Source organism: Furipterus horrens, unplaced genomic scaffold (assembly GCF_987537825.1).
Source record: "Furipterus horrens unplaced genomic scaffold, mFurHor1.1.pri manual_scaffold_5, whole genome shotgun sequence".
Lineage (NCBI taxonomy): Eukaryota > Metazoa > Chordata > Mammalia > Chiroptera > Furipteridae > Furipterus > Furipterus horrens.
This window is the reverse complement of record NW_028327175.1, coordinates 45,323,605-45,339,554: the sequence shown is the minus strand read 5'-3', so window position 1 is coordinate 45,339,554 and position 15,950 is coordinate 45,323,605. Positions and strand designations below refer to the sequence as shown.

Genomic DNA, 15,950 nt, shown 5'->3' with positions numbered 1-15,950 from the left:
CTGGCCTCTGATATTAATGAAAGCACAATTATAATCCAGACCAAAAAAAGAAAGAAAGAAATGAAGCATCGATACATATTGCAAGGTGGTTGAATCTCAGAAACATTGTGCTAAATGAAAGAAGGCAGACAAAAAGGTCATGTATTATATGATCCCACTTATATGAAATATCCCCAAAAGGTAAATGTATAGAAACAGAAAGCAAATTGGTGGTTGCCAGTGGGTGGGAGTGGTGGTGGTGGGGGAGAAGGGGTAGTGGCTGCTTAATGGGAATGGGTTTGTTTAATCTTGGAGTGATAAAAATGTTTTGGAAATAGAGGTGATGGCCATTCATGTGAATCTGCTAAATGCCACTGAATTGTTCACTTCGAAACAATTTTATGGTACAGGCAGGCGTACTTTGTAGCTATTGTGGGTTCAGCTCCAGACTCCCGCATGAAATGAAACATTGTAATCACGTGAATTTCTTGGTTTCCCAGTGCATATAAAAGTTCTGTTTACACTACAGTGTAGTCTACTAAGTGTGTGATAGTCTAAAAAATGTACATACCTCCAAAAGTACTTTATTGCTAAAAAATGCTAACCATGATCTGAGCCTGTTGATCAAATGGTGCTGATACAATTGCTCAGTGAAGTTACCACAAAACTTCAATTTGTAAAAAACACAATATCTGCAAAATGCGATAGAATGAGATATGCCTGCTTATAAATTTCACCTCAATTGGAAATGTTAACACATATAAGAAAAAGAGGGGGAAAAATGTTGGTAGCCAGGTGGGTTTTCAGATGCTGCCACCCTTTGCCAGAACCCCGGGTGGGCGGCAGCGGAGGCATCGTCCCCTGAGGAAATGATGCGCTCCCGCTCTGCGGCCGTGGCTTCAGTCCGGCAGAGGACACCTTCATGCCAGAGAGCCCTTCCAGGGCTGTGGCTTCCGGCCCCGCTTTGCTGAAGACCCAAGAGACACACGGAAATAGAACAGGCTTCCCTAACCAGAAGGCCAAACGTATCACAGCTTAGTTAGGTTTATTAGCATATAAAAGTAAAATACTTCATTACAGACCCCAACTCAGAGCCATTAAAAGGGCTCTTGATCATATATGAGAACGCATAAATGATTCAAACAAATTCTACCTAGAAGTTTCAGTTTAATCATTGTCAACAAATAACAGCAGAAGGAAGTAGTGCTAATCTACCCTCTGTTCTAATTTTAAAATGTGAATAATTAACCTTCCAGGGAAAAAAAGTGCAGAATTTTAAGAGCAGTTCAGTCCAATAAATGTCCAATTTAGAAATAGACAGGCACTGCTGCACCAGCTGCCGCCCTGATTTACGGCGGTGGTGGTTCCCGGGGTCACTACTTCAGCTCAACTACTGAAGCAGTGACACCTGTAAGTTATGCTTTCAGACACTTGCATGCTGGACTGTATGATTTTTATGGGGATTATGGCTTGTATTAAACGCATGAAAAGTTCACATTTTTGCTACGTCAAATTTTGTTACCAAAAATGCTAAGTTACTACAGATTTCATCTGCTAAAAATCAGTTTCTCTCAGGTAGAACTGCTAATACTTAGTAATTATTTCTTAAAGTTTATATCTAGAATTAAATATTTATTGCTGTACCCAACTATACAGAAGTTTTTGTTCAGCAGTAACCTTCTGAGAATACAGGTCCCTGGTCCAGAAGGCTTGACACCAGTGTATTATAATACGGAAGGGTACACCCTTCCTGGACCTCTCAGGCGAAGCTGGTTATCAAAGTGTCCCAGGAAATGTCTTCTCTAAAACTGTCACTTCACTATATGGAGGCTTCGGGCATCAGTACCCCGGTAACTGCCCCAGTGTAAATTACTTAAGAGCCCTAATTACCTTCTTTCAAAATGAAGAAAAGAAAAAAGAAACAGAAAGAGGAGGAAGGAAAGGAGGAGAAAAGGGAAGAAGAGAAAGAAGAAATAATAAAGAAATTAGGAGAACACTCTGGTTTCTTGGCCCCAGAAGCAACTAACATTGGAAGCAGAATGGACAGAGCTAAACATGAACAGCCACTTTTGGCTGGCCTTTGACAGCACAGCAGACTGAAACGTGAGCCTGGCTTTCTGAAACCACCTAGAAGGGTTCAAAACCCTGCCCCTCCACTTAGAAGCATATGACCTTAAATAAATTAATTAGCTTCTCCGAGCCTTTTTTTTTTTTTTTTTTCCTTCATCTAATAGGAATGATCCCACCGACCACTTAGGTCTAAGTGAGAAAACAAGCTTAAGTGCCTGGCCAGAGGCACTTTGCCTCCCCTGGGTTCTGAGGCCTTAACAGCTTAATCTGTGTCGGGATTCAGAACGAGTCCCCTAAGATGTGCCTTGCGGTAGCGAGCAGCCAAGACCCTACAAGAGAAATGTCTGCCCCTCTCTCCCTTTAACTACCTGGAAGAACTTGAATTAGGGGCCTTGCCCCTAAGAAATGATCAGAGATAATCTTTTTGTCTACCTACAGGGCAGGGCAGCCTACTAACTATTAAACACCTGCTCTTCTTCTTGTCCTGCAGTGACTCTCTGAAGCCCCCAAAGTGCCTCTCCCAGCCTTAGCTCAGAGTGCCATATACACCTCATTGTAACTTACCATCCCTGACCCTCTCACGTGTGTGAACGTTTGTCACTGATGTTGATGCTGCACCAGGGAAATCAGAACATAGCCGATGCTATTGTATTTTTTATTAAAAAACAAATTAAATAAAATAGTGATCGATTCTATATAAAACTGAACTAGAGTCCGTAGTTCATGGTGGGGAAGGCTGAGAAGAGGGAGATGAGGATGCGGCTGCAGGCATTTCTTTTTCTTCATATCTGGGAGGCAATTCAGATGACAGAGGCGGAGTGCATGCGGTCTCCGAGGGCGAAGGGGTCCCAGAAATAGTGTATATGGACACACGGTCCCTCTCGGGGGCTGCACCTTGGCCCTCAGGGGCTGAGGTCCTGCAGGAAAGAGAAAGAGAGCATTCATGACAGGGAGGAGAGGAAACGAGGAACACACTTTAAGGAGAAGGTTCTCTTCAAATTTTCAGGGATCTCAGGAGAAACTTTTCCACATTCTTGTATTTATAGATACGTTTCAGTTCTCTGGACCTTACTTTCCTTGGAGCCGACTGTAACATTAAGACAGTCTCACTCCTGTTGTCATTCCCCCTGCCACTGAAAAGACACGGAGTACAAATGTATGGGGGCCATCCAAAAAGAACACACACACACACACATGAATTACTGTTCTCTGCTAGTTTGTCTTCTGAGGCAGCTAACAAAACGCATACAAACTTATACAAGTAGAAAATTAAGTCATTCGGCCAAAACCTTGAAGGAAGCAGGAGTGGGTGTTAGCAACAGGCAGACCTGCATCTGAATTTCCATTCTGCTGCTTTCTAGTGGTGTGATCTGTAAGCCTCAGTTCCTCACCTGTAAAATGGGGGTAACAGTGCATGCCTCTTGAGGCTATGAGAATTACATGTGGTCATGCAAAAGAAGCCAGGCCCTGGCCCTAACCTCCCCTTCATCCATATAGGGTAATCCTACATCCATCCCTGGTTGGACCGCCAGCTTGCCACCCCATCTGAAGTCTGAAGCACAAGAACATGCGCCTGAGAAGGTGAGTCCCCAGCCAAGGCAGCACCATCCCCAGTGCGCTCACTGCATCTCTCATGCTCTGCTTCTCACTGCTTTCCAAAATGCATGTCTCAATGTCTGAAAAGTCGCCTGCCACTGAGTCCTGCTCATCCACCCACCTTGCGCTGTGAAATCTTCTAGCAATCCTTCCTTCACTTCCTGCATCCTGGTTTCCCATTTGAGAAGGTGCCAGAGTGTTCACCAGCCCTGCTGCTCCTGGGCACTTCCAGGAACTCCTTCCCATCAGGCCTGGCCCCGTGGGTCCTCTGCAGGTCATGAACTCACTGCCCTCCTGGTTTCAGCAACCTCTTTCCAATTCCATCTCTCGGTCAAGACCAAGCCTCTCCAATCTACCTGAAGGGTCCACATCTCACTACTCCATCCCAAGCAGCTCACCATCTTCTCCCCACCTGCCCAGAGCTCGGGCCCACCTCCTCCTCAGGCAGGGGCATGTACTGACCCTGTCACTCACCCTTGACATGAGGACCTCTGCTCTTCCTCACTGTCCTCTCCATTCCAGGTTCCCTCCTACACACCTCCCCCTTTGGATCACCACAGGTCTAGGCTCCTGCTAGCTCAGGCCTGTCCATGGACTTGGCCTCCTCATGGGTCTGGCCACCTGCAGCCTTTCCCCATTGTGAACTATGCTAACTAACCACTGCTGGGAGCCCTTTGCACCACCTCCAAAACCATCCACTGCATCCCTCTGCCTAAAGGAAAAGGCACTTTGATTTCTGCTGTTGCATCTGACCCCATTGGGAGCCTGGAGGTGGGGGTTTGGATCTTCTATTTCTCTTCAGTCTGAGAAGGTTCTGAGGCCCGAGGGGAAATGCAGTTTGGTCAGGTCAGGTGCAGGTGACTTTAGCCAGTCACTCAAGTACCTCCATTAAAGGTTCCCTGGGACCCCCACACCTCCCCACAATTCAAAGCAGCAAGCGGGGGAACCCTCCCTCCCCCAAGCCCTGCTCAGAGCTCAGTGTGGCTGACAGGTGGTTAAACATTTTGAGGGTCACCCCTGCTAGGAGCACCGGAAAATGTCTGGAGAAGGCTTCCCATTAACCTGGCACACCCACTTTTATAATTTTTAACTTACATGCTGCCCTGAGTTTCCTGAAAGGTACTGTTAATATTAAGGCAATAGTTCTTACATAATGTCAGCAAAAAGATACCACACTCTGATGTTTACTCCTGAACTACAGCCTTAAAGCTCATCTGGCCTAGATTTAGGTATAGGCCTGAAAAGGTTAAAATGCTGCCCTTGAAGTTCAAATGGAAAGTCTTACCCATCGTTAAAAATACTGTAATATGAAGGTGGGTTTTCATTTGGAAGCAAACTGTTAGCCCCAGGACTTCGAGTTCCTGCAGGAGCTGAAGACTCAGGAAAGTAAGGCGGTGGAGGGGGTGGGAATATTATCACAGCATCACCTAAGGAGACACAATATTTTGTTGAAGATAAATGAGTAATAAATGCAAACAAAATAGCAAGAGCAAACTAAATTAATTATGTATTTGGCCCATCAATAGAAATGGTCAAAACACTTGTGCCAACTCCAGAATTAAAAAGTCGGCTGATCAAATTTACAGAGAAGGTAGAAGTTTCTGGGAGCTGGGAGCAAGAGGGGTTGGAGTTGGTGTTTAATGGGTGCCAAGTTTCTGTTTGGGGTGATGACAAACTTCTGAAAATTGATAGTGATGACAGTTGCACAACATTGTGAATGTACTTAATGCCACTGTCCTCATAAGAATGGTCAGAATGGTAAATTTTATGTTATACATATTTTAACACAGTTTTTTAAAAAGTAGGGGGCCTATGCTTCAATGCAAGTCTAAGCTAAAGTACTTCAGTGAAGCATTTCCTAACAATGCACCTCCCTTGCAATGTCTACAACTTTAAAGTTTTTCTTGTTTTTAACTTACAATTTTAATTCATCAAAAGTTAGCTGTTAGATAAACTGCCTTGTTCCTCACATGCAGTTTCACATCTGAACAAATGGCCATCAGCTACCCTACAGCCTGTCACTGGTATTGCCATAGCTGTGGTTTATGCTTCTGTATTCTTTTATCTAACAACATTTCACCCCAGCTTCACAAAACAAAGTCAAACTCAAAAATCTTATTTTTAGCGTTCCCAGCACACACACCCATGTTTTGGGGAGGAGAAACTAGGGACCAGATGCAAGCGCTAATCTGTATTCCAATTCCAATACAAAATGCATGTGAGTTGCCCAGAGTACTCTAGCCATGAGGTAAGCACTACTACACAGAGGTCTGAGCATGGCCTTTGAGGGTTGGCAGCACCAAATGACAGCTCAGGAAACATGGAGGAGGAGAGAGGACTTTTCTGCAGGAAGGAGCCAGTTTGCAAGGGCGGGCAGGCGGGCTGGATGCAGATCTGATGCTTGCCTAGGGAGGGACAGGACTCATTCAAGCTCCCAGGGTTCCATTTGCCAGTTACCCATCCAGCATGGCCCTGACTAAGTTCTTTGACCCCTCTAGACCTCAGCTGCCACACCTGTAAATTGCCGGCCATAACTGTTCCTGACTCAGAGGACAGGTAGGAGGATTGGATTCCTGCACAGCCATTGAAACAGTGCTGGGCACAGAGCAAACTCTCTCAGCTGTTTTGCACCCTCAAAGCTGCTTTCTTCACACTCCCCAGCATGTGGCACTTATTTGCATGTCTGAAGAAAGACTCCCACCTGGCAGTCCTGGCCAGTGGTGCCTCTCTCCACCCCCTGCCCAACACACTCCGCCCCAGGGTAACTTAGCCCTTTTGAAAACCCATTAACTCCCTCACTCCTAGCTGTTAGAGCTTCCCTTGCTAACTGAAACTTGACACACATAACGGTTGTCTTTTCATTTTTTTTAGAAGGTCTGTGTAGGTCAGAAGAAGTAAGGTTAAGTGTTCACTTTAATTATGCACTGCAGAACACAGGACCGGGGCATAAGCCTCTAAAGCAGGCCTGTCACCTATCAAACACAAACAAGGAAATGTTCTAAGTCACCGGTTATCTCTGGGGCTTGTCCTTCCAGCACTGACCGCTCCCAGCCCTCCCACAACTTGCCATCTGCTTTCACCAGGAAAGGAGTCCCATCTCTCCTGGGGTTTCCCTTGCCAAAGGCCCTGCAGGACTCAAGGGCCTCAAGGGAGGGCTGTCTGCTACACCTGCTTGCGTATGGAGGCTCCAGCACCAAGTGTGTCTACAATACAGATATTGTTGCTTTTTCTTCTGGGTGGTGGCAGAGACTTCCATTCTGGGAACAGCTGAATTCTGGGACTTAGCCAAGAACTGCCTCTTATTACCCCAATTTCCTTCATAAGGCAGAACTGACCAATGAGAGACAATGTCCAGAATCTTATCAATTGTGCCCAAAGTCATGGTCTCTAAAAATTTAAACCCTATCCCATAATATCAAAGGAGAAAAAAACAAGGAGTTATGGTGCTGGATTTTCCCAGGTTTGATGGGAATTAAAGGGTTAAGTGGGAAAACTTTAAGCTATGTGGTGCAGTGCCAACATCGGGACAGAACTGCCCAGGAGTCAATCCACTCCACACCTGCAGCCCTGCTCCCTGATAACCCCCTCCCATTCCAGCCACCAGGATGGAGGCCATCCCATGGCTCTCCTGATGGTAGTAAATCCAAAGGGCACACCTCAAAATGCTCTCAACTAAGTAGAGGACTCTGAGCACCCCATGAGCATGTTCACCTGGACCCCACATTGCTCCCCAGAAGGACAGAGAATGGCCTCTATTGGGTGAGCCCTTTTCTCCTGTGATAACTACCTAGAACACTTGGTGAAGATGAAACCAGCAGAAACAGCTACAGCTCACTGCCCTGGGGAGGGTGTTATGCAAGGGCCATCGTAAATGTGTGCCACCCACCTGGCTTTGGATCCTGGCTCTGCCCTTGATACTTTGTGACCTTAGGCAAGCTAGTTGATATCCCTGGGCCTCCTTTTCTTCATCTCTAACAGGAAGGTACTAAGAGTATCTGCCTCAGGGGGCAAGAAGGAATTCCACACAATAGGCCCTTGATGAGCCCGTGCTAAAAGCAATTTTAGATGGGTGTTTGGCACAAGAGTAAACTTTATATATGTTGTTAGCTGTCATTAATACAAAACTAATATTGTGCTGTCACCTTACATATAGAAATGCACAAAGCAGCAAGCTGCGAGCATCAACCCGGGCTCAATGTGAGGATTGTCTGTAAGTCTACCTGCTCTTCCCCTCTGAGGCCGGTGCCACACAAGGCCTGCAGCCAGGGAACTGCCCGTCTGTGCTCAGTGAGCACTGCTGGCTCCAGCAGGTAGTGCAGGCATGAGAAACATCTCCGCCACTCTCCTCTGTTCCCTCCACACTTTCTGCTCTGTAATTCTCTTTGCCTAGCCTGTGGCTTCAGAGCTTTATCCTTAAAAAGGTAGGAGACTGAGGAAAAAGAACAGTAATTTGCAAAAATAAGTAGTGATGGGTTTTTCCTTGGTTGTGTGAAGCTGGGGCCAAAGCTACTGTTGTTGTTCTTTGCTAGGGTTGACTCTGGGAAAGGGTAATCCCCATCTATTCAGCAGAACCCATGGGACCTAAAAGGAATTTCTAGGCACTGCATGGGGGAAAGAAGTGACAGATATTGTCACATTTTGTCTTAATTTATGCCACTGCTTCCAAACTTTGCCCAAATCCTGAAGTTACAGAAAATAAAGAATCATGCACAAAACAGAGGGCCCCTCAAAACATAGAAGACCTGGAATGTTAGTGCTGGAGGGAATCTTAGAGGTGCAATGCTCATTTTATGGATATATAAACCAAAGCCACAAGAAGTTAAGGACTTACCAAAGACAGTTGACCAGTGACAGTCAGGGATGAGAACTCATGTGTCCAGCAATGCAAAATGCGATAGTGTTTTAGTGTGAGAATAACAGGGTAGAGGATCACTTGGCAGGTCCCTAAGGTGACAGAAGACTCACAGATTGTCCTTGAGGTTCTCCTCTTAATTTGCTCTGTGACCTCAGTCCAAGTCACCACTTAGAGGACCAAAGCTTTTGCTAAGTAATGATAAATTACTGGGACAAAATGATGTGTGCAAGGACTCCTATGGGGCTTAGCACAGCAGCAGCACTGCATGTGTACATATGTGTGTGTGTGAGTGAAAGAGAGAGAGACAGAGAGACAGAGAAAATGAATCTAGGCCAGACTCAAGGGCAGCACAGTGAAGCCTTGATGCAGGGGCCACTGTGATATGAGCAAGCACAGGAATGACAGCCACCCACCTACAGTGACCTGGACAGGCTCCGTGTTCTGGGTCTGTCTCTCTTCACTTTCAGAGGCATTCTGGCCCTCATTCAAGTTGTTTCTTCTCTTAACGTGGGCAACCACAAAGAAACACAATCCCATGAGCACAATCAAGGGTCCCATGATCTGCAGGGACAGAAATCCACAGATCTGAGGGTCCTCGTTGGCAGTGTCAGTCTCATTCAGTGGTTCCTGCTCCCAGTCTGAGCCACAGCCGGGGACCCAGATGCCCAGGATGCTGATGAGCATGCCGCTGGTCAAGAACAGAAATCCAAAGATGAGGCACTGGGCAAACTGGCGGCTCTCTCCGCAGATGAAGGCTCGGTCAGGGTCAGCCTGGCAGCCTCGAAGGCGCCTCTCACGGAACTGAAGTAGGGCCCGGGAGCGGGCCAGGATCACAGCCGCAAGCCCAACTACGGCACATGCAGGCCCAACGACCTTCAGCACCATGCTGCAGTCTGGGAGGGGTTTGTATTGACATGCCTGGAACCCAAAGATGGAGAGCAGGACTCCCACAAACAACAGGATGGCACCAAAGACGAAAAGGAAGAAAATGAGCACGCTGACATGCCTGTCTCGCTGGACCCCACCTGGTTCAGCAGCGGCAGGAGACATGGCCAGAAGAGGCCCCTTCCCCGGGGAGGGGCGGGGTGTGTTTCTTTACCTCCAATGGTTTCCACAGCTCTGCAAATATAACCAAACACCAAATTAAAGTGGGCACAGGTGTTTCTGACCCACCCTGTTCTTTTGCTGGCCATTTCAGAAATCACACCAGGATGAAATCACAGGGAATAGAACTTTATCCAACGGATACACTGTAGAACAATGAGTTGGTTTATGAGTCAGTTGACTGACATTCAGAAACTCCGGAATGTTTAATTTTATAAAGATAGTCAAGAAGAGGAAATGCAATTACCATGCACCTAAGAGTATATCTAAAAAACAACAAAACTCTCTACAGGGCTGTAAAGTACAGCTTAGGGAATATAGCCAGTAATATTGCAATAACTATGTGAGGTGTCTGGTGGGTGCTAGACTTATTGGGGAGAATCACTTCATAAGTTATATAAATATCAAATAATTACACTGTACATCTGAAACTAATATTGAATGTCAACAGTAATTAATTTTTTAATTTTTAGTAAATATTTTTTAAAACCATAGAACAAAAGTAACTGGGTGTGGCTTTTCCTGTTCTAAGTCTTTCAAACTCACTCTCCCAGGCAAAAAAACAATGGTGAGTGATGGAAGAACCACAGGGATTATTTTTGATTTACAGACATCCCACATTTCATCACAGCTGCTCCGAGTGTTTCCATGTCAGTAAATTTTTGTTCAGTAACTAATTTTCCATTTCCTGTTTTAGACCCGCAGCAACTTTCCATTCCGGGCTTTATTCTAAGGCTACATCTCCAGGAGAGCCACCTTTCAATTGAAGGGGAAGGCAGTTCAGGAACCCAGTGGGTCTAGCGGTTATTAAGTTAATTATGTCAAAATGTGATTCTTGAGTTCTCACTCAGGGGCTTCCTTAGCTGCTTGGGCCTGGGACGACCCAGGGGAGTGGCACAGCAGGTGAGGCGGAGCCTTGTCTCCCAGGTGGCCAGGCAGCCTCTTGCTCACCCTTCTCCTTGAGGCCACCCACTTTCACAAAGAGGCTGAGGCTGTTAAAAATAAGCAGCTGATAAAATCACCAGTTACAAAGCACTAAACAGCAATAGAACTTGACTTTGAAAGAAGAGTGTAAGTGAAATCAAGTGGGAAAGCACCTTCCACAAGATCACTCAAGCCCTGTTCTTCAAGGGTATCACATATTAAATAAACCCGGAGTAGTAAAGAGTGATCTAGTTCACACAGACTGAATTTATTATCCAGATATCTTGTTCACTCTAATGAAGGGTATTTTACCAGGACCCTTCAGGTCGGGGCATTCAAAAAGACAATCCAAGTGTGAAGACTGTCTTCACTGCTCACAGGAAGAAAAACTGCATCTATGATCACATGAAGAAGCTGAAGACTGAGGCTCTAAAGCCATGGCCGATGTGACCAAACCCAAATCATGACCAAATAGAGTCAGTTTAGATGAAGAAAACACACAGCCTGTCTTATGAGGAAGTACTTTTCCAGGAAAAAGTATGATAGAATCAAAAGGAAGTTGAAGAAAAAAAGGAAATGTAAGAGAGAAATAAGTTGTTATTTTTAAACTTGGGAGAACTATATTTATGAAGATGCAGTTAAGCCGAGATAAAGATTTAAAGTATTGCACTAATATTTTTAAAATTTTCTGGTTCCAAGATAAGGGTGATTCTCTGCTGCAAAGTCCTATCAGGAATTCATTGTGTTCCTGACACCTTCAACTTTGAAGTGAGTCACAAGGCAAATTCCCGAAAACCAGTAAAGAAAACAGAAGCCCCGAACTGTAGCTTCTTTCCCATGGCCTAGTGGATTAAGCGCATAGATTGTTAATCCCTGATGCAAAATAGCGTGTGGGTTAGTCAACCCATCTGTCTGTCTGTTTGTTCTCTCCATACATGAACTCACAATCAGACGCAAAGACATCTACGCTCATAGAAAATCAAACCTTTTCCAAATACCAAACTACACTTGATTTCCCCAAAGCCAAATTCGCCTAACACTATCCGTTTTCCAAAGGACATTGCCAAATCAGCAGCACCTCAGAACTTTCAAAGCTCTGGTGCAGTTGGGAATCCAGGCAAAAAGACAAATGTCTTTTACGGGAAATAGCTCCGTGGGTTTTAGGAAGGTCCAGCGCAAAGCCCTGAATCGCTGGGCGCGCGGCTCCCATGATCACAGGTTAGCGCGGGGTCCTTGGCGCTGGCGCCGCTCCTGGCACCAAGCCTCGGGGGTAACAACACCGCGCCAGACCTGCGGCCTGCGAGCGCAGGCTCCCGGGACGCGGTCAGGCTCGGGGCGGGGGGCCGCTTACCTGAGGCTTCGTCCAGCGTGCGCGCTGCCTGCGCCAGGACGCTTCCCGCGAGCTTGGCGTTGGTTTCGGGGAAGGCGCTAAGCAGTGCAGCGCTGGCTGAGGACAGGGGGCTGGGCGCGGATCCCCACCGCACAGTCCTACCTGCGGAGGGCGGGCCACCACTGTATTTACAGGAGGAGGCGGTGCCGGGAGGGCGCGGTAGCCGCGGGGGACAGCGAGCAAGGCAGGGCAGACTGGCAGGAGCTGGCCGTCACCGGGTGCTGCCCTTCGGGGACGGAAGCGCGCCCAGCCTGGGAGTAGAGAGCGAGGGGCGGCCTCACCGCCCAGGGCTGGAGGACCTGGCCTCGCCCGTGACCGTGCGAGTGAAGAATACGGGGAAAAAATGAGCACCCTCGCCGCCTCCCTGGCCCGCAGCCCTAGGGGAGTCGGGGCGGGGGTTGGGGGCGGAGGGAGTTGAGGTTCTCCTGGCTGTCCGAACGAGCTGCGCCGGCCGAGATCCCGGCGGCGGGAAGGAGCTGGTTTCTTTCGGGGCTAGGTTCCAGGATTCGGGGGAGGGGGTGTGAGAAAGGGAAGCATCTTTTCCCCCACCAGCATGGCAGCAGCATGGGGTTCCCGAGTTGCCGCCGCCGCGCTTTGGCCGCCGGGCGGCCTGGGAGGGGTCCATCCAGGGGCCCTGTGTCCCTCCTGCCGTTCCACAGACTTAAACTTGAGGTCACTGGAGCAAGTCCTTCACTGAGAGCTCCCTGATGAGCAGGTTATGGAGGCACCGGGTCACAGAAACTTTAGAATATGAGACAAGGGTTCTCCATATCTGAGCCGGTCAGACAGGAGGCCCTAGCTCAGAGACTGAAGCAGGACTCTGGCTGTCTCCCTTCGGGGTCACTCACCCACAGGTGTGCTCATAGCCCTCCTTGGCCCTAGAACTCCCTTCCCAGTTCTCAATCGCCAATGAGCTGCTGGAATTAAACTGGTAACTTTCCCTGTCCTTGAACCAGAGTTTTCGGGATGCGTTTGCTAATCCCCGTGCTATTTGTAACCTACCTCGTGACATGTGACTTTGACTTAACTGTGCCAGTTTGCACACCAGAGGTCAGGGCGCTGTGGAAGGTGAGTAAAGGGCTCAGCCTAAGCTCCAGGAGTCTTGGGGACTTCCCCATCCCCGCACTTCTCCTTAGCTTCCTGTCCACTTTGCCTGGAACCCAGTAAAGACTTAATGCCAATTGCATTGACCTTTTAAAAGTACACATAGCATACCTTAATATAGCAAGCTGTTCCTAATAGTTCTCACTGAGGGTAAAAATGAGTGCTTTTAGCTCATTACCAGAGGTAAGAAGGAGACTCTCAAAGAAGGGGTCAGAGGCAGAGGGAAGGGTGCTAGCTGGGCTCTGAGGGCTGCAAGTCTGTGTGGCGAGATGTGGCTTTGCCAGGGAGGCATATTGGGCAAGTTCCAGGATTGGGATTTGCTGAGGGCACTTGCACAGTGGCCAACTGTGGCCTTTTTCACAGTTAGCGTGCCCTAGCCCCCGCAAATCTCTGCCCTGACTAACTAAAGAGCTTTGGTTATGACTGTAATGAAGAATCCTAACCTCATGACCCTGTGGTCCTGCAAGGCCCGGTGTTACTCTCTTAACCTGAAGCCTAAGGCTCTTTACTGTGTGGCTCCAGATCTCAGAGCATGCTGGAGCCAGAGGGCAATAGGAGAGCTAAAAACAGCTGTTCTTCAGCTGAGGAAACTGAGGCCTAAAGACAGAAAGTTAGTCTTCAGCTGGTTAATGTTAACCAGATATACTGATTCTTCATCATTCCTCCTGGGCACACCTATCACTGAGAGGACACGCAAAGCCACAAACTCAAAAAACTGGCCTTTTTATTCCATGACTTTTAGATCATTATAACAATACAGAACCTGCATCCCAACGATGCTGCAGCTATCTGCATCTGGGTTGGAGATAATGCTGATCAAAGTCAAGTGTACCACCTTCTGGAAGGGCCTCCAAACACACTGCACTAACAAGCAAGAGCCCACAGTGGGGATGGCACAGCAGCGGGCACTGGCCCTTCTGAGGCCGCAGGCTTGTGCTGTAGAATTTGCCCTCGCTACTCAAGCCGGCTAACAACTCCTTATACAAGAGGCTTTGTATCTCTTCCTTACTCCTTCTTTCCTTCTCCCTCATTTAAAACTCAGTCTCCAGTTGTGTTGTGTGCAGACCTGCAAGGGGCCTGTTGATACAGCTGCCCCTCTGGTGCCACATGACTGCGGGCTGGCCACACATGACAGACTTGAATGTACTGGCACCAAGGACAATCAGATTAGCTTCCACTTGGAGTATCTGCTGCTTGGACTGTTTGTGTCTTTCGGAGCCCATTTGACTAAATTAAATTCCGTGGAAACCAGTCATGGATCGAGTAGGAAAGACATACCCACCAGCCTTCACGGTGCTTGTCTTGGTAGCAGACCTATTCTTAGGAAAGAGACTAGATGCCTTGTCACTATCTAAAACCAAATAGCCTTTTTTTGGCCTGTGTGGCAGTGAAAAAAGATAAACCCAGACACAATCCTTAGAAAAGAAGCATCAGAACAAGCTTTAAAAAAAAAAAAGGGTGAACCTTGAATTCAGGAAGGATAGAGAATTAAGCCAAGGCAAGCATTCATTTATTCAGTCGGCAAATATTTGCATGCTGACCATGTGCCAATAAACAAAACAGAAAACCTTTGCCTATGTGGAACTTATATTTTAATGATAAGGAGAAAGACAATAGAAGAAACATGAAAATTGTACCTAGTATTAGAAAGCACCAAGTGCTACGGAGACAGCAGTCACACAAGGAAGCTGGGGAGTGCTGGGGAGATTTCCATTTTAATAGGGTAGTTAAGAAAGACATCTCCCAGAAGGTGACATTGCAACAAAACTTGAAGGGAATGAGGAAGCAACCATTTTGATAAACTATGATTACATAACAAATTACCCCCCCAATTTAAACACTTAAAGCAACTAAGATTTATTCTCACTGTCAGTTCCTGAGGGTCAGAATCTAGGAGCCGCTTAGCTGGGTGGTTCTGGCTCAGGGTCTCTTAGTCAAGCAGTTGGCTGGGGGCTACCTTATCTGCAGATGTGACTGGTGCAGCTCCAAGTTGGCTTGCTCCCATGGCTGTGGGCAGGAAGCCTCAGTTTCTTGCCAGGTGGACCTACCCACAGAGCCGCCTGACTGTCCTCAGAACATGGCAGCTTGCTTCCCCTAGATTGAGTGACCCAAGAGACAGCAAGTGAGGTGGACATGGCAGTGCCTTTTATGGAACGTCTCTGAAGGTCTACACCTCCACTTCTGGTGTATGCTACTCCTTAGAGCTGAGTTGCTCGTTCCAGGACTAGGCTCCACCTCTTGATGGGGGAACTATCAAAGAATCTGATCTATTTTAAAACTAGGAATTTGAACCTGTTTAAAAACTATCACAGATAAATTTAATGATATTTGGAGGAAGAAGGGAAGAGCGCTGGCAGAGGAAACAGCCAATGCAAAGGCCCTGAGGCAGGAACAGGGGAATTCAAGGAAGAACAGGAGGCCAGGGTGCAAGGAGCAGGTGAGTGAGACAGAGAGGAATAGTAAAGCAGGTCAGAGAGGGTAAGTGTGTGGGTGCCATGTGCACCAGATTGCACGGGGCTTCGCTGGGTGCCCTTATAAGTACTTTGAATGAGAAGGGGAGACTTTGGAGGGTTTCTTCTTCTTTTTTTTTTAGCAGTGTGATAAAATCTGACTTATTTTTAAAAAGAAAACAGTTGCTTCTGGGTGAGAATAGCCTGAGGAGGAGGGAGGGTGGAAGGGAGACCATTTAGAACGCTATTATAATAACCCAGGAGAGAGAGAGCTGGGGTTTGTGTTTGAAGGGATAAAAGCAATTGGGTTCTGTATATGTCTTGAAGACAGGATTTTCCTGGACTGGATTTGGGTTTTAATTCCAAGCGTTTTGGCCTGAGGATCTAGAAGAATAGTTCTGGCATTGACCAAGCCAGGGAAGACTGAGGGCCAGTCAAGGTGAAGAGGACATTTTGGAGTTCCGTTTGGGGCATTTTA

The 15,950-nt window shown here is 47.2% G+C and overlaps 1 protein-coding gene across 1 annotated transcript; it reads right to left on the bottom strand.

The window, feature by feature from the left end:
* Positions 1-1,007: 1,007 nt before the first annotated feature.
* Positions 1,008-11,945, bottom strand: TMEM171 (transmembrane protein 171). Its single transcript, XM_090278957.1, has 4 exons — positions 11,880-11,945; positions 8,914-9,619; positions 4,931-5,072; positions 1,008-2,966 (listed from the first exon to the last, which is right to left on the bottom strand). The coding sequence occupies exons 2-4, from the start codon at positions 9,548-9,550 to the stop codon at positions 2,771-2,773; spliced, it is 975 nt and encodes a 324-aa protein (XP_090135083.1). The 5' UTR covers positions 9,551-9,619; positions 11,880-11,945; the 3' UTR covers positions 1,008-2,770.
* Positions 11,946-15,950: the final 4,005 nt, after the last annotated feature.